We start from the raw sequence: 24763 nt of genomic DNA on the forward strand, positions 1-24763 counted from the left end.
AAGTAGAGACTTTGGACAGGGTGGATATGGTTATATTGCGATATTGTCAATACAGTATATCGTAAAGTATCACTATGTAACTCGATTTCTTTCACCCCAATCCCTCAAATTAACGGTAAATAACTGAATTGTTTGCCCCACATTTAGCTAAGATGATTAGCTAGCCAGCTAAAATGTTTTATTTAGTTAGCAGTCGCATCTACAATAGTTTACTGTCAATAACATGTCTCCAAAAATGACGTGGTGTCTCCAATTGTGTTGACATTTTACAATTGCGATGCGCATCCATGAGTATCCACTTTCTGTAGCTCAGCTGGTAGAGCACGGCGCTTGTAACGCCAAGGTAGTGGGTTCGATCCCCGGGACCACCCATACACAAAAATGTATGCACGCATGACTGTAAGTCGCTTTGGATAAAAGCGTCTGCTAAATGGCATATTATTATTATTATTATTATTATTCCAGCCTTGTGTAGGTCTCCAATTTTGTCCCTGACATCCTTGGAGAGCTCTTTGGTCTTGGCCATGGTGGAGAGTTTGGAATCTGATTGATTGATTGCTTCTGTGGACAGGTGTCTTTTATACAGGTAACAAGCTGAGATTAGGAGCACTCCCTGAGATCAGTCAATAAATGATTCTGGTATTGACTTATATGCTGCCCCTGTCTTCATGTTGTTGCTGGACATATCTTTTTAAAAATGTGTGTAGGTCACCTAAATCATCAGAAAAATTGCCCCTCCTGAGAATTTTTTCAGGAGCCGCCACTGCCCAGCATTAATGGTTTATTTGCTACTTGTGGTTTATTTGATCAAATATAAGTTTCGTAATGATTAGGTTATGAGTGTACTGATATAAGTAGGACATGTGACATTCCAGCCTTTGAGAAAAAACACTTTATATTGGAGTTTTGCCTGGTCGTCACTAGTTACCACAGCCACAAAGTTATAAACCCCGCCTATTTCTACAATTTATCTTCTTAAAATGTGATTTTAAACCTGACCTTATGCCTAACCTTAAATCAAGACCAAAAAGCACATTTTTGTTTTCATTAATTATTTATTATATAGCCAATTTAGACTTTGTAGCTTTGGTAAGTAGTGGAAAAAGTTGTGCCTGTTGTTCACTTGCGTATCTGGCAATGATTTGTGTAAACCCTGGATGACTTGCAGGGGGTGCTGTATTGAAGCCACCCCTCAGCCATCTTGGTAGTCCTCCTCAAGTGTAAAAAATTAGAAATACATTTATTAATGTCTACATTAGTTTTTGACACGTTTATTCTATTACAGACACTTAAATGCATACTTTTAAATTATATTATGTGAACTAAACATAACATTAAAAAAGAAAAAACATATAAAAACATTTTCCTTACAGTATATGTTTTAGAGAGTACTAATGTTACTGTCCCCACTACAACAACAAAATACTTATATACACGTAATTTTGTTAATTTAATTGAAATACTGTAGAAAAATTAATTCCTATTGAGGACTGCTTTTCTTAGGAGTGCCAATATGGCCGACCTGTGGCTTCAAAGGCCAATACATAGAATTTGCAATCAAGGATTTATATATGTCATCTGTATCTGCCCTCATTGGCTAGAATGGTCCCACCTGATCTTGCCTCCTCCCGACTGCCTTCTATTTTTTTAAGAAATGTATTTTCATTGTTAGAGCAGACACTAGAGTATCTTGTCAATATATAATAGATACTCTGTGGTATAGGCTACTAGAACTATCAAAGATGGTTTAGAAACTTTGTGGTACTATGGTATAAAACAAGGCCCACTGCAGTCCGTTCCATCGGGATCATCAGAGTGCCACCTTTTAGAAGTATCCGATACATTTTACCGTATATATTAAAAATGCCAATATTCCTCCGCGGGGTCAGGGAGTATTTTCAAGACTTCTTTTTTATATTGATATTGTATTTAATTGAGGGCCGTTTAAGATTTATAATACAACTGAAAATAGTAAAATCATATTGGAAACCATTACATCTCAAAGTGTATCTCTTCGATTTATGAAGCAAAATGTTGGACCTATATTTTTCGGAGTCCACTAGGAGGTTATTCGGTGTCGCTTTAAACGTGGCCACTGTAAAGAGTCACCACGATATAACTTATTTTATTTCCCATTAAAGATAGATCTCGTCATTTAGCCACCGTCTGTATTTTTGTTATAGTGTAAAAAAATATGTTTTTATGTTTTGCTAAACTCTTAGGTTAGTCTTTCCGGCTAGTCAGCAACGCCAGCTCGCTCTACTCTGTGGCGGCTGAAGAAAAAAAGAACCAGTTGGCAAGCTAAGCGAACGCTCGGAGCCAGCAGCAAACTAGCCATTGCATCGTTTATTTTTGTCGTACGCACTGGCTTGCGTGTGAAGATTTTGTCGTTTTATCCTGAAGACTGTTTGGAGTTTGTCTGCTTTGGATTACGGATATTACACATTTTCCCTGTAATAAACATTGAGTGTGCTAGCTAGCTAAACATTTTATTTGTGCGACGACAGCTGTCATTTGGAGAAGGGAAAGTGATCCGTCATGCGTGTGCAATGAAGCTGATCTCTACTGGATTTACATTTTAGCATCCTTTCTTCAAATGGGTGATGTTAACGTTCAACATTGGATTATTGGTTGTTGTATGCGTTCATGCTTTTTTGAGAACTGCGGTGGTATTGCATTAGTAACTAGTGTGGCCACCTAGCTTGCTACTTATACTTATCGTTGGACAGAAGACTGAGCTAGTTAGCTGGCGATATCATTCATTCAGCCTCACAAATACACTAACTACAAAGTGATATAGCTATATCTCTTACAATTTTGGACATGAAGAAAATAACCTACTATTCATAGGGTTGAAAGGTAAGTTTTAATATCTACCTAGCTATTTCATCATGTACTCGGTTGCTAGCTACCTTATTTTTCGGCTTTGAAGCGGTCTGTGTGGAGCTCGAGGGTTTTTGTCGCCGCCTTGTTTGGTCCGAACGTCCAACACAACGTTCGACATTACAGTAACGAATCAGACAAACTATCCATATTTTCTGCTTGAAAATAAATTCTTAGACACGTGAATACTTCAGTCGTGGCTAAAAGGCCAACGTGTCATTCGAACCATCTATGCTGTTGATTCTGAACATAGTGTAATGTTATATAGTTACCTAACTAGGTAGCTAACCTCGTACCTGTGAACTACTAGCTAAGCTAGCTAGCTATAGTTGTCCAGCTAGCTAACGTTGGCTAGCTACATTTATGATCTTAGTATGCATCTATTTTATAAGTGGTCTCACACCTAACAAAATGCTAACGTTAGTTATCTAAATTAGTAACCTAACTAGCTAACTTTGAGTAGCTAGCTAGCAGGCTAGTTGATTTGCTGGCCAAAACCTTTGATGCACATGCTAGCTAGGTAGTTAGCTAGCTAACTTAGGTAGGCAGCTGTGGAATCGTGAGTGACTTGACTTTGAAGTTAAGCATATTATAAAAACCCAAGCCAGCCAGCCTTGTATGTAAACTAAGCACTATGTTGATGTTTACTATCGTTAACTGGGTCATTGAAATGTGCGTTTAGTTAGCTAGCTACGCTAGTCGTTTAGCTAGCTAGTGAGTGGCATCCCATTTGTCATTCATCAAATACAGTTATCATCTAATGTCCCCATGTGTCACATTATATCCCACCAATTGGGATATCATCAGTCTACTAGTAGGCACATCATATTTCTCCTCATTTGCGATGTCATATAATAGCCAAACAAAGACTACAAGGCACCTAGCTAGGCTAGTATGGCTAGCTAGATTTGGCTGATTTGAGCATGGAGTTGCTTTGTGCTCTAGTGTAACAAAGGTAGCCCACTTGTCTTGAGGGTCCCAACTGTGCCGCTGGCTTATGAAACAAAAGTACTTCCATACTAATGTAGTATTTATCTGTGTAGATATGAATGAAACATTACGATTAACTTTCAATTACATATGTTTAGTCTGTTTACAATAATTGGTCACCACACTTTTGATTCCACTTTTTAGCCTGTCATGGATCCACTTCACTCCCCACCTTTTGGCAACCACTTGTGCCTCTCCTAATTGTGGTTGTTGGCTAAGTAGGGCTATAGTTTGCTTGGGGACCAGATGGGTGAATTTCTAAATCCACCAACCTCTGGGGCATTAGTGTCTGAAGATGGTCCTCTCCTCTCAGGGACTCTACAAGCCAGAATGTTGAATACAATTACATTTGAACTTACACTGCCAGTTGTCTGCGTGGTTGGTCCTTATTCGGGTTGAAATTTCACTATCATATGCAGCATGCGCACACGATGTAAATACATGCGACACAAGCATACTTGCCGAGCTTGTTCAAGTGTTTACATGGTTGTGTGCATGCTTCAGGTGATTTTTATTCAACATTCCAGCTTGTAGAGAACCTGAGAGGAATGTTTCCAGAATCAAACACTAATGTCCCAGACGTTGGTGGATTTAGAATTTCACCCGTCTGGTCCCCAGGCAAGGCTATAGTGAAAAATTATTTCCAGAATCCATACTTTATCTCATTGATGTGTTCTCAATATTTACATGTTCAAGCTGGCTGTCAAGCCTATTGCTCTGTAGACAGGCAGGGGCACAGAATGTCAGCCTACTTGATTGTGTAACACAAAGACCACATTAAGAGCTGCTTTGATTACGTTGTAAGATTGGTAGATAGACGGTAGGCAATTAGCTTACCAAAAAACCATCCAGTCGGGTTCACATTGTGCAGCAGCCTACACGATTTCAAACAACCCCTAGCTCACTGAATTGCTGCTGTGACTTTCACCTGATGCCTTCTCTCTCCCATTGACTACATCTAGTCCTAGCGTAAACTTCTCACACAATAAAGACTATTCGTTGGACACCACCAGAGGGCAAATATAGGCTCACAGTCTTGGAAAAGGCTCAGCTCTCACACAGGTAGTTGATCACAGTCTCAAATTCAGTTTGAGGTCCCCCTGATGACGCAGAGCAGGGTCGTTCCATGTTATTTCAGCAAGCCATGATACCCACCATCTCAGATTCTTCTGAAATCATTTCTGTAGTTATAAACAGATAAGATAAGCATTCCGGCAACAATATTTTGTTGAAATATAATTTGATCTCTGAGAAATGAAGATAATTGATTGCACAGAAATTGGCCATTTTTTATTTATAGGATTAATATAATATTCAATAATTATAGTACCTAACAACCCTTTTCTAACATGAGTAAGACATTAGGAATCCAAAGAAATGGTCAAACTACCCACGGAAACCCCACATCCCACCCCAACAACGAGTATATAGTATCAGTTCTCTATTTCTGACAACTAGTATAGAGCTGCAGCTTTGAGTATTGTTTATTCATCCTCTAATGTATTCTCAGTGAATTTGGTGATGTTTTTCCCCACCATGTTCAGAGAAATTAGTAATTGAAGTTAAGTTTGTCCCATCCTACATCCTGATATTACCATGTTCTGACCACTAGATGGCACTGTTCCTGCTACTAGGTGATACAATTGTATGTGTGTATGTATATACACTGCTAAAAATAAATAAAGGGAACACTAAAATAACACATCCTAGATCTGAATGAATGAAATAATCTTATTAAATACTTTTTTCTTTACATATTTGAATGTGCTGACAACAAAATCACACAAATGATCAATGGAAATCAAATTTATCAACCCATGGAGGTCTGGATTTGGAGTCACCCTCAAAATTAAAGTGGAAAACCACACTACAGGCTGATCCAACTTTGATGTAATGTCCTTAAAACAAGTCATTTTGAGGCTCAGTAGTGTGTGTGGCCTTCACGTGCCTGTATGACCTCCCTACAACGCCTGGGCATGCTCCTGATGAGGTGGCGGATGGTCTCCTGAGGGATCTCCTCCCAGACCTGGACTAAAGCATCCGCCAACTCCTGGACAGTCAGTGGTGCAACGTGGCGTTGGTGGATGGAGCGAGACATGATGTCCCAGATGTGCTCAATTGGATTCAGGTCTGGGGAACGGGCGGGCCAGTCCATAGCATCAATGCCTTCCTCTTGCAGGAACTGCTGACACACTCCAGCCACATGAGGTCTAGCATTGTCTTGCATTAGGAGGAACCCAGGGCCAACCGCACCAGCATATGGTCTCACAAGGGGTCCGAGGATCTCATCTTGGTACCTAATGGCAGTCAGGCTACCTCTGGCGAGCACATGGAGGGCTGTGCGGCCCCCCAAAGAAATGCCAGCCCACACCATGACTGACCCACCGCCAAACCGGTCATGCTGGAGGATGTTGCAGGCAGCAGAACGTTCTCCACGGCGTCTCCAGACTCTGTCACATGTGCTCAGTGTGAACCTGCTTTCATCTGTGAAGAGCACAGGGCGCCAGTGGCGAATTTGCCAATCTTGGTGTTCTCTGGCAAATGCCAAACGTCCTGCACAGTGTTGGGCTGTAAGCACAACCCCCACCTGTGGACGTCGGGCCCTCATACCACCCTCATGGAGTCTGTTTCTGACCGTTTGAGCAGACACATGCACATTTGTGGCCTGCTAGAGGTCATTTTGCAGGGCTCTGGCAGTGCTCCTCCTGCTCCTCCTTGCACAAAGGCGGAGGTAGCAGTCCTGCTGCTGGGTTGTTGTCCTCCTACGGCCTCCTCCACGTCTCCTGATGTACTGGCCTGTCTCCTGATAGCGCCTCCATGCTCTGGACACTACGCTGACAGACACAGCAAACCTTCTTGCCACAGCTCGCATTGATGTGCCATCCTGGATGAGCTGCACTACCTGAGCCACTTGTGTGGGTTGTAGACTCCGTCTCATGCTACCACTAGAGTGAAAGCACCGCCAGCATTCAAAAGTGACCAAATCATCAGCCAGGAAGCATAGGAACTGAGAAGTGGTCTGTGGTCACCACCTGCAGAACCATTTCTTTATTGGGGGTGTCTTGTTAATTGCCTATAATTTCCACCTGTTGTCTATTCCATTTGCACAACAGCATGTGAAATTTATTGTCAATCAGTGTTGCTTCCTAAGTGGACAGTTTGATTTCACAGAAGTCTGATTGACTTGGAGTTACATTGTGTTTTTTAAGTGTTCCCTTTATTTTTTTGAGCAGTGTATATTATATATACACACACTACATGACCAAAATTATGTGGACACCTGCTGGTCGAATATCTCATTCCAAAATCATGGCCATTAATATGGCATTGGTCCCCCCTTTGCTGCTATAACAGCCTCCACTCTTCTGAGAAGGCTTTCCACTAGATGTTGGAACATTGCTGCGGGGACTTGCTTCCATTCAGCCACCAGCATTAGTGAGGTCGGGCACTAATGTTGGGCGATTAGGCCTGGTTGCAGTCGGCGTTAGATGGGGTTGAAGTCAGGGCTCTGTGCAGGCCAGTCAAGTTCTTCCACACCGATCTCGACAATCCATTTCTCTATGGATCTCGCTTTGTGCATGGGGGCATTGTCATACTGAAACAGGAAAGGGCTTTCCCCAAACTGTTGCCACAAAGTTGGAAGCACAGAATCATCTAGAATGTCGTTGTATGCTGTAGCGTTAAGATTTCCCTTCACTGGAACTAAGGGGCCTAGCCCCAACCATAAAAAACAGCCCCAGACCATTATTCCTCCTCCACCAAACTTTACAGTTGGCACTATGCATTGGGGCACGTAGCGTTCTCCTGGCATCCGCCAAACCCAGATTGGTCCGTCGGACTGCCAGATGGTGAAGCGTGATTCATCACTCCAGACAATGCGTTTCCACTGCTCCAGAGTCCAATGGCGGCGAGCTTTACACCACTCCATCTGACGATTGGCATTGCACATGGTGACATTAGGCCCATTTCATGAAGCTCCAGACAAACAGTTCTTGTGCTGATGTTGCTTCCAGAGGCAGTTTGGAACTCGGAAGAGTGATGCAACCGAGGACAGATGATTTGTACGTGCTTTTTACGCACTCGGTGGTCCCGTTCTGTGAGCTCGTGTGGCCTACCACTTCGAGGCTGAGCCGTTATTGCTCCTAGAACTTGTTGGAAAGGTGGCATCCTATGATGGTGCCACGATGAAAGTTATTGAGCTCTTCAGTAAGGCCATTCTACTGGCAATGTTTGTCTATGGAGATTGCATGGCGGTGTGCTCGATTTTATACACATCAGCAACAGGTGTGGCTGAAATCGCCAAATCCACTAATTGGAAGGGGTCCCCCCCCATCAATGTTAAAGAGAGACTTCACCCAAATTACAAAATGACATATTGGTTTCCTTAACCTGTAAGCAGTCTATGGACCAGCTATGACAGCAACCCATTCTTTGGTTTTCTTTACCTGGCCGCTGTTTCAAATGCTAACTTTTTAGAATTTATGGCACAAATCCAATGCAATTCAATTGTAGCTATATTAGCATTTTGGCACTTCATATTCAAATTATCTATACGTAACATTGGGTTAGTTACACAATACATGTTTTGATACTTTAGATTTGGACATTAAGCGTGAAAATGCTAATATAGGTACATTTTACATTTACATTTTTAGTCATTTAGCAGACGCTCTTATCCAGAGCGACTTACAGTTAGTGAGTGCATACATTTTCATACTGGCCCCCCGTGGGAATCGAACCTACAACCCTGGCGTTGCAAGTGCCATGCTCTACCAACTGAGTTACACGGGGCACCATTGACTTGCATTGGATTTGACCCACAAATGCAAAAAAATTAGCATTTGAAACAGTGCCAACAAAACCATTTACTGAATATTATATGAATCCTATAAATTAAAATGGCCAATTTGGGTGCAACCAATTAGCTTAATATCTCAGATCAAATTATTTCAACATTTAATTTAGCAGGAATGCTTATGTTTCTAACAAACTATTTCAGAACAATTGAGATAGTGGGTGTCAATCCTCTTCGCTTTTTGAGGTGGAATGACCCCTCAACTGTCTGAGAGGACAGGTTGTCAGATGTGCTTCGAAAGACACAGGAATTACATCTTCAACAGACACAGTAAGACTAAAACTGAGCTGAAAAGTCCATACAAATGACATTTTGTTGTTCCCAGTGTTTGTCACAATAAAACCAATAGGCCTACTGGTTTACAGTGTCCTATCATACTGTTAAAATATGATACAGAACAGAACCACAGTGGAGCAAACTAACTAATCCATAGTGGAGTAAACATGTAGAGCAGGCTTATTTCAGTGGTAAGGAGAGGCAACTTCAAAGGCTGAAAGGAGAGAGGAAGGCAAGAACACAAGCAAGGCATGGAAGGAAGAACGGTCATCCAGACAGAGACATGAGATCACAGCGTGGTGGTAGGTAGCTCAGGAAAGGACAGAGTAGGTATGTGAACTCCACATCGATAACACTCAAGAATAGGTTGAACATTTCTTCAGCTGAGAATACGTTTTTTTTTAAGGACACCTAGAAAGGTCAGAGGTACATTTTAGGCATTTCCTCAAGAGTAGCATATCTGGAAAAATTGGGATGTTAAGAATTAATTGTGTATAACAGATTCAACATTTCATCGAGGAAATGTGATAAATTGTCCTGGAGAGCAGCACATCTTATTCACACACTGATTCCAAAGTACATCAAGTAACCTGTGTTTCTAACCAGGCATGATTGTCCACTGATGCCGCTCTCTCCCCATCTCTTCCTTCCTTTGAGAAGAATGTCATCAGAGGATAAGACTGTGGAGCCCTCTGACCAGGGACCCTCGCTGCCCTCTGGTAGTGCAGGGGCCACGTCCACAGGAAGCCCTGCCCAGACAGACAAGCGCCCCAGGGGCAGACCGCGCAAGGATGCTGCCACCACCACCACCACCATCGCACCCCAGGCACCACCCACAACTACATCCAAGACCAGGAAGAAGTATGTCGTTTACCCTCAATTTCTTAACAATTGCAATTGATCATAAGACACCAGTGAAAGTAGAGTATCTCTCATGTACAGTGGACATAGACTTGCCCGAGTCATCCCAAACACTATAAGTCAGTCTTGTGTGCAGTTAGACTGCATTTTGCTTATCTTGTTGGAACTATGAGCTAGTGGCTATTCCACTGCCCCAAAATCTCTTAAAACATTACACAGATACTATCCAAAACATCAGGCAAAGATCTCATTTAGCAGACGCTATTATCCAGAGTTACTCTGCATACTGAACAATGGTATAAATACAGGAAACTTGAGCACACAAGTGTTCCCAGGTTTTATTGTATGCAGCAGTACCAACCGGCCTCCTTTGTCATTTCCATGGCAACACATAATGCAGCTCAGGGAGCCCTGCGGTGCATTGTGATGCCTACAAGGTACCTAACTCTCTGCTCACACTCCATATCCTCAATATCCTAATACGGTGACCCCAGATGAAATTAGTCAATCAATCAATCATCCAAATTATATGTGTATGCCATGGCTATAAGGACAGCTGAGACCAGTCCTGGTCTAGGTCACATTAGCTGATAGGTTGGTTGGTGGGAGTGGCAAAGCATAGGGGGTAGGTTTACATGTCACTGGTCCCATTATTTACAGCATGCAAGGAATCCAAGGAATACGTAGCCTAGGCCTGCTATCTATAGTTTGGTTGTATTTCCCAGAATGAGCTGAAGACCTCACTTAGTTCTTCACAAGGTCTCCCTGGATCCAAAATCAAGGACTGGAGGGCTGGTCAGGCTATCAGTGTTATTATGGTCTGTTGGGTTTGTATGAGAAACATTGCATTGGTTTTCTGGGATGCACTTGGTGGTGATAATGCTGAAGACCCCTGGGACGGTGGAGGGAAGTATGCATTATTACTAGGGCTGTCAAACTATTATAAAATGTGTAATCGAGTTAATAGCAGGATTTGCTGTGATTAATCTCAAAATCAGAATTTGCTCAAAATAAACTGTAATTTAAGATTCTTTATAGAAAAACCATTACAAGAATCGAAGTCTTGATTTTGTCCAAAGTAACGGTTAGCAAAATCGGGTAAATTGATAAAGCACACTTTTTTAAACTGCAATGTCAACTTGTTTTGATATCGCATTGTTTTTAGCTGCATAGATTATGTATTTAAAGTTTTCAGTGTATTTTGAACGCTATCAGATAATGCGATTAATCACACTAAATATTTAAAATTATTACTGATTTTGCATCTCAGGCAGCACCCTTAAATGAGGGGGGAGGGGCTGCTTGCGGTATATACCCCAGATTATTATTTACCGGTATGTGGTTTTTGCAAGAAGAGTAAGATGTGAAGTGTTCATATCAGATGAATGAACAGATTGAGTCTAGCGCTAGTGATACTGTATTGTCTTTGCAGCATGTATCAACCGGGCACTATTTTGATGGAAATTACTCTTAAGGATACAGTAGGCATCCCTTAGAACAGGGGTATTCAACTCTTACCCTACGAGGTCCAGAGCCTGTTGGTTTTCTGTTCTACCTGATAATTAATTGCAACCACCTGTTGTCCCAGGTCTAAATCAGTCCCTGATTAGAGGGAACAATGAAAAAAGGCAGTTGAACTGGATTCGAGGACCAGAGTTACATTTACATTTTAGTCATTTAGCAGACGCTCTTATCCAGAGAGACTTACAGTTAGTGAGTGCATACATATATTTTTTTTCATACTGGTCCCCCGTGGGAATCGAACCCACAACCCTGGCGTTGCAAGCGCCATGCTCTACCAACTGAGCTACACAGGGTTTGAGGGCCTTTAGAAGTTAGAAATTGTTTGATTTCGAGACTGGGTTGATTGTCAATCACCATTCCAGTCCCAAACAGGTAATCCCGTGCCAGGTTTTCTTGTCGGCTCCCTGATAGCTGGAACTACTTACCACAGCATTATTTTCACCCTCCTTTTTTTTCTCTCCTGTTGGGGATCATGGAGAGAAGTTGGTGAGCTGGATGTTAGTCCTTTAGGGTGTTTTGTCATTTAAAGCTGCAATATGTAACTTTTTGGGCCACCTGACCAAATTCACATAGAAATGTGAGTTATAGGTCTGTCATTCTCATTGAAAGCAAGTCTAAGAAGCGGTACATAAGTTCTATGTGCGCTTTTTCTATGCGCCTGTTGTTAAAGGCTCAATATGCAGAATTTGCTCAGCCATTTCCTGCTTGCAAAAATGTGTGTAGTTCGCCTATTTTCAGTTTGTAACAAAACAAGCAGTGTGTTGTGTAGAGAATCATTGTACCATCTAAACCGCTGTGAAATATCTTTTGAATAACCAAAAATATTGTATTTTTAGCTGTTTGAAGCTGGTGTACAAAACAAAGTAAAAGATGCAAAAACAAAACAATGGGAAGCATAGAAATAGCGCTCATAGAACAGATCTACCGCTTCTTAGACTTGGATTCAATGAGTGACAGATTTATAACTCAAATTTCTATGTGAATTTGGTTGGGTCGATCAAAAAGTTACATATTGCAGCTTTAAGTTTAGTTTTTGCATCTTTTACTTTCGGTTTTGTACACCAACTGAAAATACTATATTTGTTTATTGAAAATATATTTCACAGTGGTTTAGATGGTACAATGACTCTCTACACTATACATTGCTTGTTTTGTCACACTGAAATTAGGTGAACTATTTGTATTTTAGCAACCAGAAAATGGTAGAGCGATTTCTGCATATTGCACCTTTTAAAGAAAAGGCAAAAGAAAAGGCTACATGAGAGTATATGGACACTGCACTGTAGGCACACCACGCTAAGAATGGTCACAGACAGGGTTATGACGGTATACAGTTGCGTCTGCTATGTCTATATGTCAGATACTGTTATGTATCTGCTGCTCATCATATCAAAAATACCTTGGTGAATAATCAGACAGCCCTGGTAATTGTGGAGAAGGTGATATTCCATGTCAGTGATGTGATGGTAGGTCAGATCAGATGCATCATCCACTTAATACAGGGTGACTTTATGGCTTGTGTGTACTACCTATGATCTTCTGAATAGGGCTAATATCAGACAGCTGGACTGTCCTCAGACGTATCTCTCTGCTGCAGACGTTGTTGGGCACCAGAGCAGCCCCTTACCGCCTCCCTCCTCCCAGAGAGAGAGGAGCTGGAGATGTCTGGGAACAGTGATGCATTTTTAATCCTGGTGTCTGGCTACTCTACACCCGTGCCGTCAAAACAGGGATGTTCCTGCCCCTTGGCTTGGAGGTCTTCCCCTTTAACTGTAGGTTAGAACATTATGGTTGGAGCTCATCACTATGCTTTATTAGACCCGGGCCTATATTGGGCCTTAATGGACCCTTGCTTCAATATTTGTGGCCATGACTAGGCCTCGTTTCTGGAAAAAAGATCAGGGCTCTCTAGTGTCTACTTCATTAATCATGTATTGATTTGGTACTTTCTGAAGTATGGTTGTTTTTTTTCCTGCCCATGCAGAAGCTTGAACTGTGTCATTTAGGCTTCCGTCTTGTTGCTTCTTATCTGGAGTGGGAAGTCATCTGGAGGGAGGAGTTGACTTGGCATCTGGCCCATTGTGATTTCTCTCTCCAGTGGCATCGGAAATTACCCACCTCCCCCTGCATCCTCCCCACTACCCCCGAGAAACGCTGGCTGCTCTCATTTGGGCTGTTTGCTCTTCAATTTAGTGGGCTCACTGTGCGTGATGCTGTTTAATTTAATCCATGACAATTATCACCTCGACTCGACATGGTGGCTCTCAGATTGGGTTAGAACAACTCCTACTCGGGGACCCTGACACTGACAGAACTCTCCTCTGCTGTGTGTGTGGTGTGCTTTATGCACTCTGCATTCTTAATTGATGTGTTAACTTAGCTTTGCAGACAGTTGGTTTAAATGAAAAGAGGAAAAGGTGATGTCACCTTGGTTGCAAGTGTCAGAGTTGTGGCTGTAGCAACTGTCTGTGTGCCTTAAACTCTACCCTAGTGTCACTGACAGCTAGGATGCTACCATTATCATCATAAGTGACGTAGCCTAGAAATCAAGTGAGCGGTGAAGAGTGGGTAAGGCTAGATGATGTGAAGCATGTAGTAAGGGGAGCCATGTGGATTTCTGAGCCGCTCAACAGGAGGTCAAGTCGGATCTGAGTCGGGCCAAATTCCATTTTATTGCGAGAAGATCACAAATCGGAGCGCACAATTCTGACATTTCTGCCCTCTGCTAGGCAGCATAATGATTTTAGCCTGACTACATGGGTGTGTATGATCCAAATAATTTGGTGACATTCTAGCCTAGGTCTGTAGGCCCCTCCATAGACGCCCAAATACTGGTATTATTATTAATAATAATAATAATAATAATAAAATAAAATAAACTGACTGGTTCAAAGTTAATTGTCCCCCTTCTGTTTGTACTAATGCAGCTGCAGCCATGTGGCATTTCTGCTCATTTACAGCCTGTCACTGTCTGTAGCACAACCTCTGGCCATATTACACCTCTCATCATCCAGATTGATCATAGGATGTTTGTGTTAAGTTGTGTTATAAATCAATGGCTTGTTTTTACCTGATCTATTCTCCCATTGAGTTAAAATGTGGCTTGCATATGTTCAGTAGTTACATTTTAGTTAGGCTGTAATGAGTTGTCATACCATTTGGGACTGAGAATAATGGGCTTGGCTTTGGTTCTCATATGCTTCTCTTTTTTGATATATGAAGGGAGAATTTAGTTGGAAAGAAGACATCCCAGACATTCCATACCAGGTTTCTGTCTGATTTTGATGTTTGTATACTGAACGTAACATGCAACCATTTTAACTAGTAAAATCTTTGCAGTTCATATAAGGAAATCAGTCAATTAAAATAAATAAATTAGGCTCTAATCTATGGATTTCACATGACTGGGAATACAGATATGCATCTGTTGGTCACAGATACCTTAGAAAAAGGTAGAGGTGTGGATCAGAAAACCAGTCAGTATCTGGTGTGACCACCATTTGCCTCAAGCAGCGTGACACACGTCCTTTGCATAGAGTTGATCAGGCTGTTGATTGTGGACTGTTGTTCCACTCCTCCTCAATGGCTGTGTGAAGTTGCTGGATATTGGAGGGAACTGGAATACGCTGTCGTACACGTCGAACCAGAGCATCCCAAACATGCTCAATGGGTGACATGTCTGGTGAGTATGCAGGCGATGGAAGAACTTGGACGTTTTCGGCTTCCAGGAATTGTGTCCAGATCCTTGCGACATGGGGCTGTGCATTATCATAGCTGAAACATGAGGTGATGGCAGCGGATGAATGCACGACAATGGGCCTCAGGATCTCGTCACGGTATCTCTGTGTATTCAAATCGCCATTGATAAAATGTGTGTTCTGCGGATGTGAGGCTGGTTGGACGTACTGTCAAATTCAATAAAACGACGTTGGAGGTGGCTTATGGTACAGAAATGAACATTACATTCTGTGGTGGACATTGCTGCAGTCAGCATGCCAATTGCACGCTCCCTCAACTTGAGACATCTGTGGTATTGTGTTGTATGACAAAACTGCACATTTTAGTGGCCTTTTAATGTCCCCAGCGCAAGGTGCAGCTGTGTAATGATCATGCTGTTTAATCAGCTTCTTGATATACTACACCTGTCAGGTGGATAGATTATCTTGGCAAAGGATAAATGCTCACGAACAGTGATGTCAACAAATGTGTGCACAACATTTTAGAGAAATAAGATTTTTGTGCAAATGAACATTTTCTGGCATCTTTTATTTCAGCTCATGAAACCAACACTTGTTGCTTTAAAACTTTTGTTCAGATCATTGAAAGGAGGGAGGGAGAATCATGCTCCTCCTCCTTGCCCCCTCCCCATACCTCTTTCCCCCTCCCCACACCCCCATGCCCTCCACGGTACCAGCAGCTTACTCCACCCTACCTCACCTTGCCTTGCCCAGCGGCCTGAGTGCCTCCATTAAGAATCAGTGACATAATTAACTAATTCATGATCAACCCCCACCCCCCCCCAAGCCTCATAAGGCTTTTTCTCCCCAATTTCGTGGTATCCAATTGGTAGTTACAGTCTTGTCCCGTCGCTGCAACTCCCGTACGGACACGGGAGAGGCGAAGGTTGAGAGCCGTGCGTCCTCCGAAACAGAACCCAACTGAGCCGCACTTCTTCTTGACACAAATTCAGCTTAACCCGGAAGCCAGCCGCACCAATGTGTCGGAGGAAACACCGTACACCTGGCGACCGTGTCAGCGTGCGCTGCGCCCGGCAGGACAAGAACATCCCTGCCGGCCAAACCCTCCCCTAACCTGGACGATGCTGGGCCAATTGTGCGCCGCCCCATGGGTCTCCCGGTCGTGGCCGGCTGCGACAGAGCCTGGACTCGAACCAGGATCTCTAGTGGCCTTAGACCACTGCGCCACTCGGAAGGCCCACAAGATAAAAAATATATATATATAGACATTTCAAATGTTATAATATTGGCTATGTACAGTGTTGTAACAATGTTGAAGTATGAAAGGGAAAATAAACATAAATATAAGGTTGTATTTACAATGTTTGTGCTCCACTGGTCCTTTTCTCATGGCAATGGGGCCACAAATCTTGCTGCTGGGACTGCACACTGCTGTATTTTGCCTAACAGAAATGGGAGTTTAACAATGTTTGATTTGTTTTTCGAATTCTTTGTGGGTCTTTGTGATCTGTGGGAAATATGTCTCTAATGTGGTCATACATTTGGCAGGATGTTAAGAAGTGTAGCTCAGTTTCCACCACATTTTGTGGGCACATAGGCAGACCTGGCTCTCGAGAGAAGACAGGCTATGGCGGCCTCTCTCAATAGCAAGGCTATGCTCACTGAGTCTGTACGTAGTCAAGGATTTTCTTAATATAGGGCCAGTCACAGTGCTCAGGCATTCTGACACTGTGTACTCTTTGTTTAGGGCCAGATAGCATTCCAATTTGCTCTGTTTTTTGGTTGATTCTTTCCAGTGTGTCAAATAGTTAATATTTTTGCTTTCTCATAATTTGGTTGTCCTGGCGCTCTGTGGGGTCTGTTTGTGTTTGTGAACAGAGCCCCAGAACCAGCTGGCTGAGGGGACTCTTCTCTAGCTTTGTGGTGGAATGTGTGGGCATCGCATCGTTTTTAGGTGGTTGTAGAATTTAACAGCTCTTTTCTGGATTTTGCATGCATTGTTTGGGGTTTTTGCGTTGTGTACACAGTATTTTTTTGCCGAATTCTGAATGCAGAGGTCTCAATTGGGTGTTTGTCCCATTTTGTGAATCCTTGGTTGGTGAGTGGACCCCAGACCTCACAACCGTAGAGGGCAATGGGTTCGATAACTGATTGAAGTATTTTTTTTAGCCAGATCCTAATTGGGATATTGAGTTTTATGTTCCTTTTGATGGCATAGAAGGACCTTCTTGCCTTGTCCCTCAGATTGTTCACAGCCTTGTGGAAGTTACCTGTGGTGTTGATGTTTAAGGAAAGGAAAGGGAAAGGGGGATACCTAGTCAGCCGAGGTAGGTGTCATTCTTTGTGTGCTCTAGGGCAACAGTGTCTAGATAGAATTTGTATTTGTTGTCTTGGTTACTGGACCTTTTTTGAAACACCATTATTTTTGTCTTACTGAGATTCACTGTCAGGGCCCAAGTCTGACAGAATCTATGCAGAAGATCTAGGTGCTGCTGTAGGCCCACCTTGGTTGGGGACAGAAGCACCAGATCATCTGCAAACAGTAGACATTTGATTTCTGAGTCCAGTATTTTTTTATTTAACCTTTATTTAACCAGGTAAGCCAGTTGAGAACAAGTTCTCATTTACAACTGCGACCTGGCCAAGATAAAGCAAAGCGGTGCGACAAAAACAACAACACAGTTACATATGGGGTAAACAAAACATAAAGTCAAAAATACAACAGAAAATATATATATACAGTGTGTGCAAATGTAGCAAGTTATGGAGGTAAGGCAATAAATAGACCATAGTGCAAAATAATTACAATTTAGTATTAACACTGGAATGATAGATGTGCAAGAGATGATGTGCAAATAGAGATACTGGGGTGCAAATGAGCAAAATAAATAACAATATGGGGATGAGGTAGTTGGGTGGGCTAATTTCAAATGGGCTGTGTACAGGTGCAGTGATCGGTAAGGTGCTCTGACAACTGATGCTTAAAGTTAGTGAGGGAGATAAGTGTCTCCAGCTTCAGAGATTTATGCAGTTCGTTCCAGTCATTGGCAGCAGAGAACTGGAAGGAATGGCGGCCAAAGGAGGTGTTGGCTTTGGGGATGACCAGTGCGATATATACCTGCTGGAGCGCATACTACGGGTGGGTGTTGCTATGGTGACCAATGAGCTAAGATAAGGCGGGGATTTGCCTAGCAGTGATTTTATTGATGACCTGGAGCCAGTGGGTTTGGCGACGAATATGTAGTGAGGGCCAGCCAACGAGCGTACAGGTCACAGTGGTGGGTAGTATATGGGGCTTTGGTGACAAAACGGATGGCACTGTGATAGACTACATCCAATTTGCTGAGTAGAGTGTTGGAGGCTATTTTGTAAATGACATCGCCGAAGTCAAGGATCGGTAGGATAGTCAGTTTTACGAGGGCATGTTTGGCAGCATGAGTGAAGGAGGCTTTGTTGCGAAATAGGAAGCCGATTCTAGATTTAACTTTGGATTGGAGATGCTTAATGTCTGGAAGGAGAGTTTACAGTCTAACCAGACACCTAGGTATTTGTAGTTGTCCACATACTGTAGGTCAGACCCGCAGAGAATAGTGGTTCTAGTAGGGTGAGGCTTGGTGCTGCAGACTGTTCTAGTGCCCTCATCAATTCATTGATATATATGTTGAAGAGGGTGGGTCTCAATCTCTCTCTCTCTCTCTCTCTCTCTCTCTCTCTCTCTCTCTCTCTCTCTCTCTCTCTCTCTCTCTCTCTCTCTCTCTCTCTCTCTCTCTCTCTCTCTCTCTCTCTCTCTCTCTCTCTCTCTCAGGGGGCGTACCAGAGGTAGAGCGGTTGTGGAGGAGGAGGACAGCAGCATGGACGGGACGGAGGCAGCTGCCTCAGAGAGCCCCCCTCAGGACACAGCAGGTGAGTCAGTCATCCCCCCCATGTGAGACCTAGGTGGTCACCTTTAGACCTGTCTATTTTGGACTTGACAGCACTGGTGAGTGGTATGGAACTCCAGCTGAGCTTAGAGCTTATACACCTTGGCTGCCGAGAGTGTTTCTCAAAATGCATACTACCGTGCTCCGAGCATGCATATTGGAGCACGGGAGGGTCGGAGTATGAGTCCAAATCAAAGTATGTGAAACGGAGCACGGAGGGCACTTCTCGAATATATATTTTGAAGCATGCATTGATGCAAGCTTCAACAGTAAGTATGCAAATAAATATATTGGCATGTTTACCTGCCTACGTACCGTAGATAGCAAGCCCATAATAAGTCAATAGGGCTAACTACTAGTACTGTTAGTTTGCCAGATAGCCACGAAGAATTGTTAGCTAACTACCCACAAAGAACTGTTAGCTAGCTACCTACGAAGAATTTACATCAATCTTGCATAATATTAGTTTTAGGTCATTTTTGCCTGTTAAACTATCTAGTTAGTTACATTATTACGATTCACATATAGCTAGCTGATAGATAGGAAGTAAAACGGTTGCTTTGTGTATGTCTTTTTTCGTCTATTGCATTGTTGTCCTGGCTGGAAGACTGTTCAGTGAATGGGTACTGTAAGTCAATAGGGCTAACTAGCTAGCTAGCTAGCCACGAAGAATTTGTAGCTACCCACAAAAAATGTACAGATCTACCTTGCATAACATTTAGTTTTAGGTCGTTTTTGCCTGTTTTAACTAGCTGGCTAGCTAGATTATTACGTCTAGCTGATAATTATGAAGTAAAATGTTTGCTTTGTGTATATCTTGTTTCGTCTATTGTTGCCATTGTCCTGGCTGGAAGAAGGTTCAGTAAATGTGAAGGTGAAGCGTGAGGTAATACAGTAGGGGGAGTACGAGTGCTTCTCAAATGTATTGTTTTATGCATTCTCCACACTCTCGTCCTCACAAGAACGTACTCAAGAGAAAGTGGTCGGAGAAAGCACTCGGAGCATGAGTGTGGAGCACGGTAGTATGCATATTGAGAAACACTCAGTGTCTTATAGGAGCTCTCAGGAGGCAGTGGAGAGGTTACCCGCAATCCAGCTTTAATTGAATGGGTTTAACTTCAGCTGCAGCTAGCTGGCTTTTTTTCTATCTTTCCTCTTTACTCCCTCTCCGTGCTCCCTCTCCTCGGTGTCTGTCTCTGTCTCTCTCGGTCTTGGTCTGTCTCTCGGTCTCTCGGTCTGTCTTTACTCTCTCTCCTCGGTCTCTCTCCTCGGTCTGTCTTTACTCTCTCTCCTCGGTCTCTCTCCTCGGTCTGTCTCTCTCACTGTTAGTCTCTCTCACTCTCTCTGTCTCAATTTCAATTCAAATGGTTTTATTGGCATGGGAAGAATATGTTTACATTGCCAAAGCAAGTGAAGTAGATAATAAACAATCAGAAATGTACAGTAAACATTACACTCGCAAAAGTTTCAAAGGAATAGAGACATTTCAAATGTCATATTATGGCTATATACAGTGTTGTAACGATGTGCAAATAGTTAAAGGACAAAAGGGAAAATAAATAAACAAATATGGGTTGTATTTACAATGGTGTTTGTTCTTCACTGGTTGCCCTTTTCTTGTGGCAAGAGGTCACAAATCTTGCTGCTGTGATCTCACTCTCACACTCTGTCTCACGCTCTCTTTCTCTCTCTCTCACATTTACACTCACACTTTCTCACGCTCTCGCTCTGTCTCACGCTCTCGCTCTGTCTCATGCTCTCGCTGTGGCTCACGCTCTGGCTCACGCTCTGGTTCTCGCTCTGGCTCACGCTCTCGCTCTGGCTCTCGCTCTGGCTCTCGCTCTCGCGCTCTCTGTCTTGCTCTTGCTCTCTGTCTTGCTCTCGCTCTCTGTCTCGCTCTCGCTCTCTCTGTCTCGCTCCCTGTCTCGCTCTCGCTCTTGCTCTCGCTCTCGCTCTCTGTCTCGCTCTCGCTCTCTCTGTCTCGCTCTCGCTCTCTCTGTCTCGCTCTCGCTCTCTCTGTCTCGCTCTCTCTGTCTCGCTCTCGCTCTCTCTGTCTCGCTCTCGCTCTCTGTCTCGCTCTCGTCTCTGTCTCGCTCTCGCTCTCTCTGTCTCGCTCTCGCTCTCTCTGTCTCGCTCTCGCTCTCTCTGTCTCGCTCTGCTCTCTCTGTCTCGCTCTCGCTCTCTCTGTCTCGCTCTCGGCTCTCTGTCTCGCTCCTCGCTCTCTCTGTCTCGCTCTCGCTCTCTCTGTCTCGCTCTCTCTCTCTCGCTCTCGCTCTCTCGCTCTCGCTCTCTCTGTCTCGCTCTCGCTCTCTCTGTCTCTCTCTGTCTCGCTCTCGCTCTCTCTGTCTCGCTCTCTCTGTCTCGCTCTCGCTCTTGTCTCCTTTCGCCTCTCTCTGTCTCGCCTTCTATCTCAGCTCCGCTCTCGCTCTCGCCTTCTGTCTCGCCTCGCTCTTCTGTCTCGCTCTCTCTGTCTCGCTCTCGCTCTCTGTCTCGCTCGCTCTCTCTGTCTCGCGCTCTCTCTGTCTCGCTCTCGCTCTCTGTCTCGCTCTTGCTCTCTGTCTTGCTCTTGCTCTCTGTCTCGCTCTCGCTCCCTGTCTCGCTCTCTCTGTCTCGCTCTCTCTGTCTCGCTCCCTGTCTCGCTCCCTGTCTCGCTCCCTGTCTCGCTCCCTGTCTCGCTCTCGCTCTCTGTCTCGCTCTCACTCTCTGTCTCGCTCTCGCTCTCTGTCTCGCTCTCGCTCTCTCTGTCTCGCTCTCTCTGTCTCGCTCTCGCTCTCTCTGTCTCGCTCTCGCTCTCTCTGTCTCGCTCTCTCTGTCTCGCTCTCTCTGTCTCGCTCTCGCTGTCTCGCTCTCGCTCTCTCTCTCTCTCTGTCTCGCTCTCTCTGTCTCGCTCTCTCTGTCTCACTCTCGCTCTCGCTCGCTCTCGCTTCTCGCTCTCTCTGTCTGTCTCGCTCTCTCTGTCTCGCTCTCTCTGTCTCGCCTTCTGTCTCGCTCTCTCTGTCTCTCCCTCTGTCCGCTCTCGCTCTCTCTGTCTCGCTCTGGCTCTCTGTCTCGCTCTCGCTCCTCTGTCTCGCTTCTCTCTGTCCGCTCTCGCTCTCTCTGTCTCGGCTGCGCTCTCTCTGTCTCGCTCTGTCTCGCCTCTCGCTCTTCCTCTGTCTCGCTCTCGCTCTCTGTCTCGCTCTCGCTCTCTCTGTCTCGCTCTCTCTGTCTCGCTCGCTCTCTCTGTCTCGCTCTCGCTTTCTCTGTCTCGCTCTGCTTTCTGTCTAAGCTCTCTCTCTCTGTCTCGCCTCGCCGTTTCTGTCCGCTCTGTCTCGCTTCTCTCTGTCCCGCTTCTGTCTCGCTCTCTGTCTCGCTCTGTCTCGCTCTCTCTGTCTCGCTCTCTCTGTCTCGGCTCTCTGTCCGCCTCTCTTGTCTCGCTTCTTCTGTTTCGGCTTGTCTCGTTCGCTTTCTGTCTCGCTCTCGCTCTGTCTCGCTTCTCGTCTTTGTCTCGGCTTCTCTGTCTCCTCTTTTTCTGTGCCCCTTCTTCTCTGCTTGCCTTGCTCTGTTCTCTCGCTCTCTCTGTCTCGCTTCTCTCGCCTTCTGCTCGCCTCTCTCTGTCTCGCTCCTTCTCTGTCCGCTCTCCTCTCTCTGCCTCTCGCTCTCTCTGTCTCGCCTCGCTTTTGCCTCGCTTTCTCTCGTCTCGCTTCTTCGCTCTCTCTGTCTGTTTTCTGTCTCCTCCTCTGTCTCGCCTCGCTCTCTGTCTCGCCTCTCTGTCTCTCGCTCTCTGTCTCTCTGTCTCGCTCCTCTCTGTCTCTCTCTGTCTCTCTCTCGCTCTCTCTGTCTCGCTCTCTGTCTCGCTCTCTCTGTCTCGCTCTCTCTGTCTCGCTCTTCTGTCTCGCTCGCTCTCTCTGTCTCGCTCGCTCTCTCTGTCTCACTCTCGCTCTTCTGTTCGGCCTCGCTCTGTCTGCCCGGCTTTGCGCCTCGCTCTCTGTCTCGCCTTCTCTGTCTCCGCTCGCTTCTCTCTGTCTTCGTCGCTTTCTGTCCGCTTTCGGCTTTGGGCCCGCCTTGTCTCTCTGTCTCGCTCTCTCTGTCTCGCGCTCTCGCTCTCTCTGTCTCGCTCTCTGTCTCGCTCTCTCTGCGCTCTCTCGTCTCGCGCTCTCGCTCTTCTGTCTCGCTCGAGCTTTCTTGTCTCGCTCTCGCTCTCTCTGTCTCGCTCTCGCTTCTGTTCGCTCTCTCTGTCTCTCTGTCTCGCTCTCGCTCTCTCTGTCTCGCTCTCTCTCGCCTCTCTGTCTCTCTGTCTCGCTCTCGCTCTCTCTGTCCGCTCCCGCTCTCTCTGTCCGCTCTGCTCTCTGTCTCGCTCTCTGTCTCGCTTGCCTTCTGTCTCGCTCTCGCTCTCTGTCTCGCCTCTCTCTTTCTGTCTCTGCCTCCTCTCTGTCCGCTCTCTCGCTCTCTCTGTCTCGCTCTCGCTTCTTTCTGTCTGCTCGCTCTCTCTGTCTCGCTCTCGCTCTCTGTCTTGCTCTTGCTCTCTGTCTTGCTCTCGCTCTCTGTCTCGCTCTCTCTGTCTCGCTCCCTGTCTCGCTCTCCCTGTCTCGCTCCCTGTCTCGCTCCCTGTCTCGCTCCCTGTCTCGCTCCCTGTCTCGCTCCCTGTCTCGCTCCCTGTCTCGCTCTCTGTCTCCCTCCCGCTCTCTGTCTCGCTCGCTCTTCTGTCTGCCTCCCTGCGCTCTCTCTGTCTCGCTCTCTCGCTCTTCTGTCCGGCTTCCTGTCTCGCTCGCCCGCTCTCGTCTCTCTCGCTCTCTCTCCTCTCTCTCGCTCTTCTGTCTCGCTTCTGTCTCGCCTCGCCTTTCTTCGCTTCTCTTCCCGTCTGTTCGCGCTTTCTCGCTTCGCTGTCTCGCCTGCTTTCTGTTCGCGCCTCGCCTTCTTTTCGCTCGCTTTCTGTTGCCTGCTTTCTGTCTCGCTTCTCGCTCTTCTCTGCTCGCTCTCTCGCTCTCGTTCTGTCTCTTGCTGCTTCTCTGTCTCGCTTCTCTGTCTCGCCTCGCCTCTCTGTCTCGCTCTCTCTTCTGCTCCTCTGTCTGCTCTCGCTCTTCTGTCGCTCTCGCTCTCTCTGTCTCGCTTTCTGTCTCGCTCGCTCTCTCTGTCCGCTCTCGCTCTTCTGTCTCGCTCTGTTCGCCCGCTCTCTCTGTCTCGCCCTTCTGTCTCTCTCTGTCTCGCTCTCTCTTCTGTCTCTCTTCTCGCCTCTCTCTGTCTCGCTCTGTCTTTCTCTGTCTCGCCTCGCTCTTTCTGTCTCGCTCTCGCTCTCTCTGTCCGCTCCTCGCTCTCTCTCGCTCTCGCTCTCTCTGCGCTCTCGCTTTCCTCGCTTCCTCGGCTTCTCTGTCTCGCCTCGCTTCTCTGTCTCGCTCTCCGCTCTCTGTCTCGGCCTCGCTCTCTCTGTCTCGCTCTCTCTGTCTGCCTCTCTGTCTCGCTCTCTCTGTCTCGCTTTGTCTCGCCTCTGTCTCGCTCTCGCTTTCTGTCTCCTCTTCGCTCTCTCTGTCTCGCTCGCTCTCTCTGTCTCGCTCTCGCTCTCTCTGTCTCGCTCTCGCCTCTCTCTGTCTCGCTCTCTGTCTCGCTCTCTCTGTCTCTCTCTGTCTCGCTCTTCTGTCTCTCTGTCTCTCGCCTCTCTCGCTGTCGCTCTCTCCTGTCCGCTCGCTCTCGCTCTCTCTGTCTCGCTCTCGCTCTCTCTGTCTCGCTCTCGCCTCTCTGTCTCGCTTCTCGCTCTCTCTGTCCGCTTCTGTCTCGTCTCTGTC

General features: G+C 45.3%; 1 protein-coding gene across 5 annotated transcripts in view; it reads left to right on the top strand.

Moving 5' to 3' along the window:
- The first annotated feature begins 2026 nt into the window (after positions 1 to 2026).
- Positions 2027 to 24763, top strand: part of LOC121535290 (histone-lysine N-methyltransferase 2C) — a 128871-nt gene continuing 106134 nt past the window's right edge. For all 5 annotated transcript variants that reach the window (XM_041842193.2, XM_041842194.2, XM_041842197.2 and 2 more), the window contains exons 1-3: positions 2027 to 2859; positions 9665 to 9865; positions 18893 to 18990. In XM_041842193.2, the coding sequence (XP_041698127.1) occupies positions 9666 to 9865; positions 18893 to 18990 (298 nt within the window). In that variant the 5' untranslated portion in view covers positions 2027 to 2859; position 9665. The remainder of the gene's footprint in view (positions 2860 to 9664; positions 9866 to 18892; positions 18991 to 24763) is intronic.

Source organism: Coregonus clupeaformis, chromosome 21, assembly GCF_020615455.1.
Source record: "Coregonus clupeaformis isolate EN_2021a chromosome 21, ASM2061545v1, whole genome shotgun sequence".
In the NCBI taxonomy this organism is placed as follows: Eukaryota; Metazoa; Chordata; class Actinopteri; order Salmoniformes; family Salmonidae; genus Coregonus; species Coregonus clupeaformis.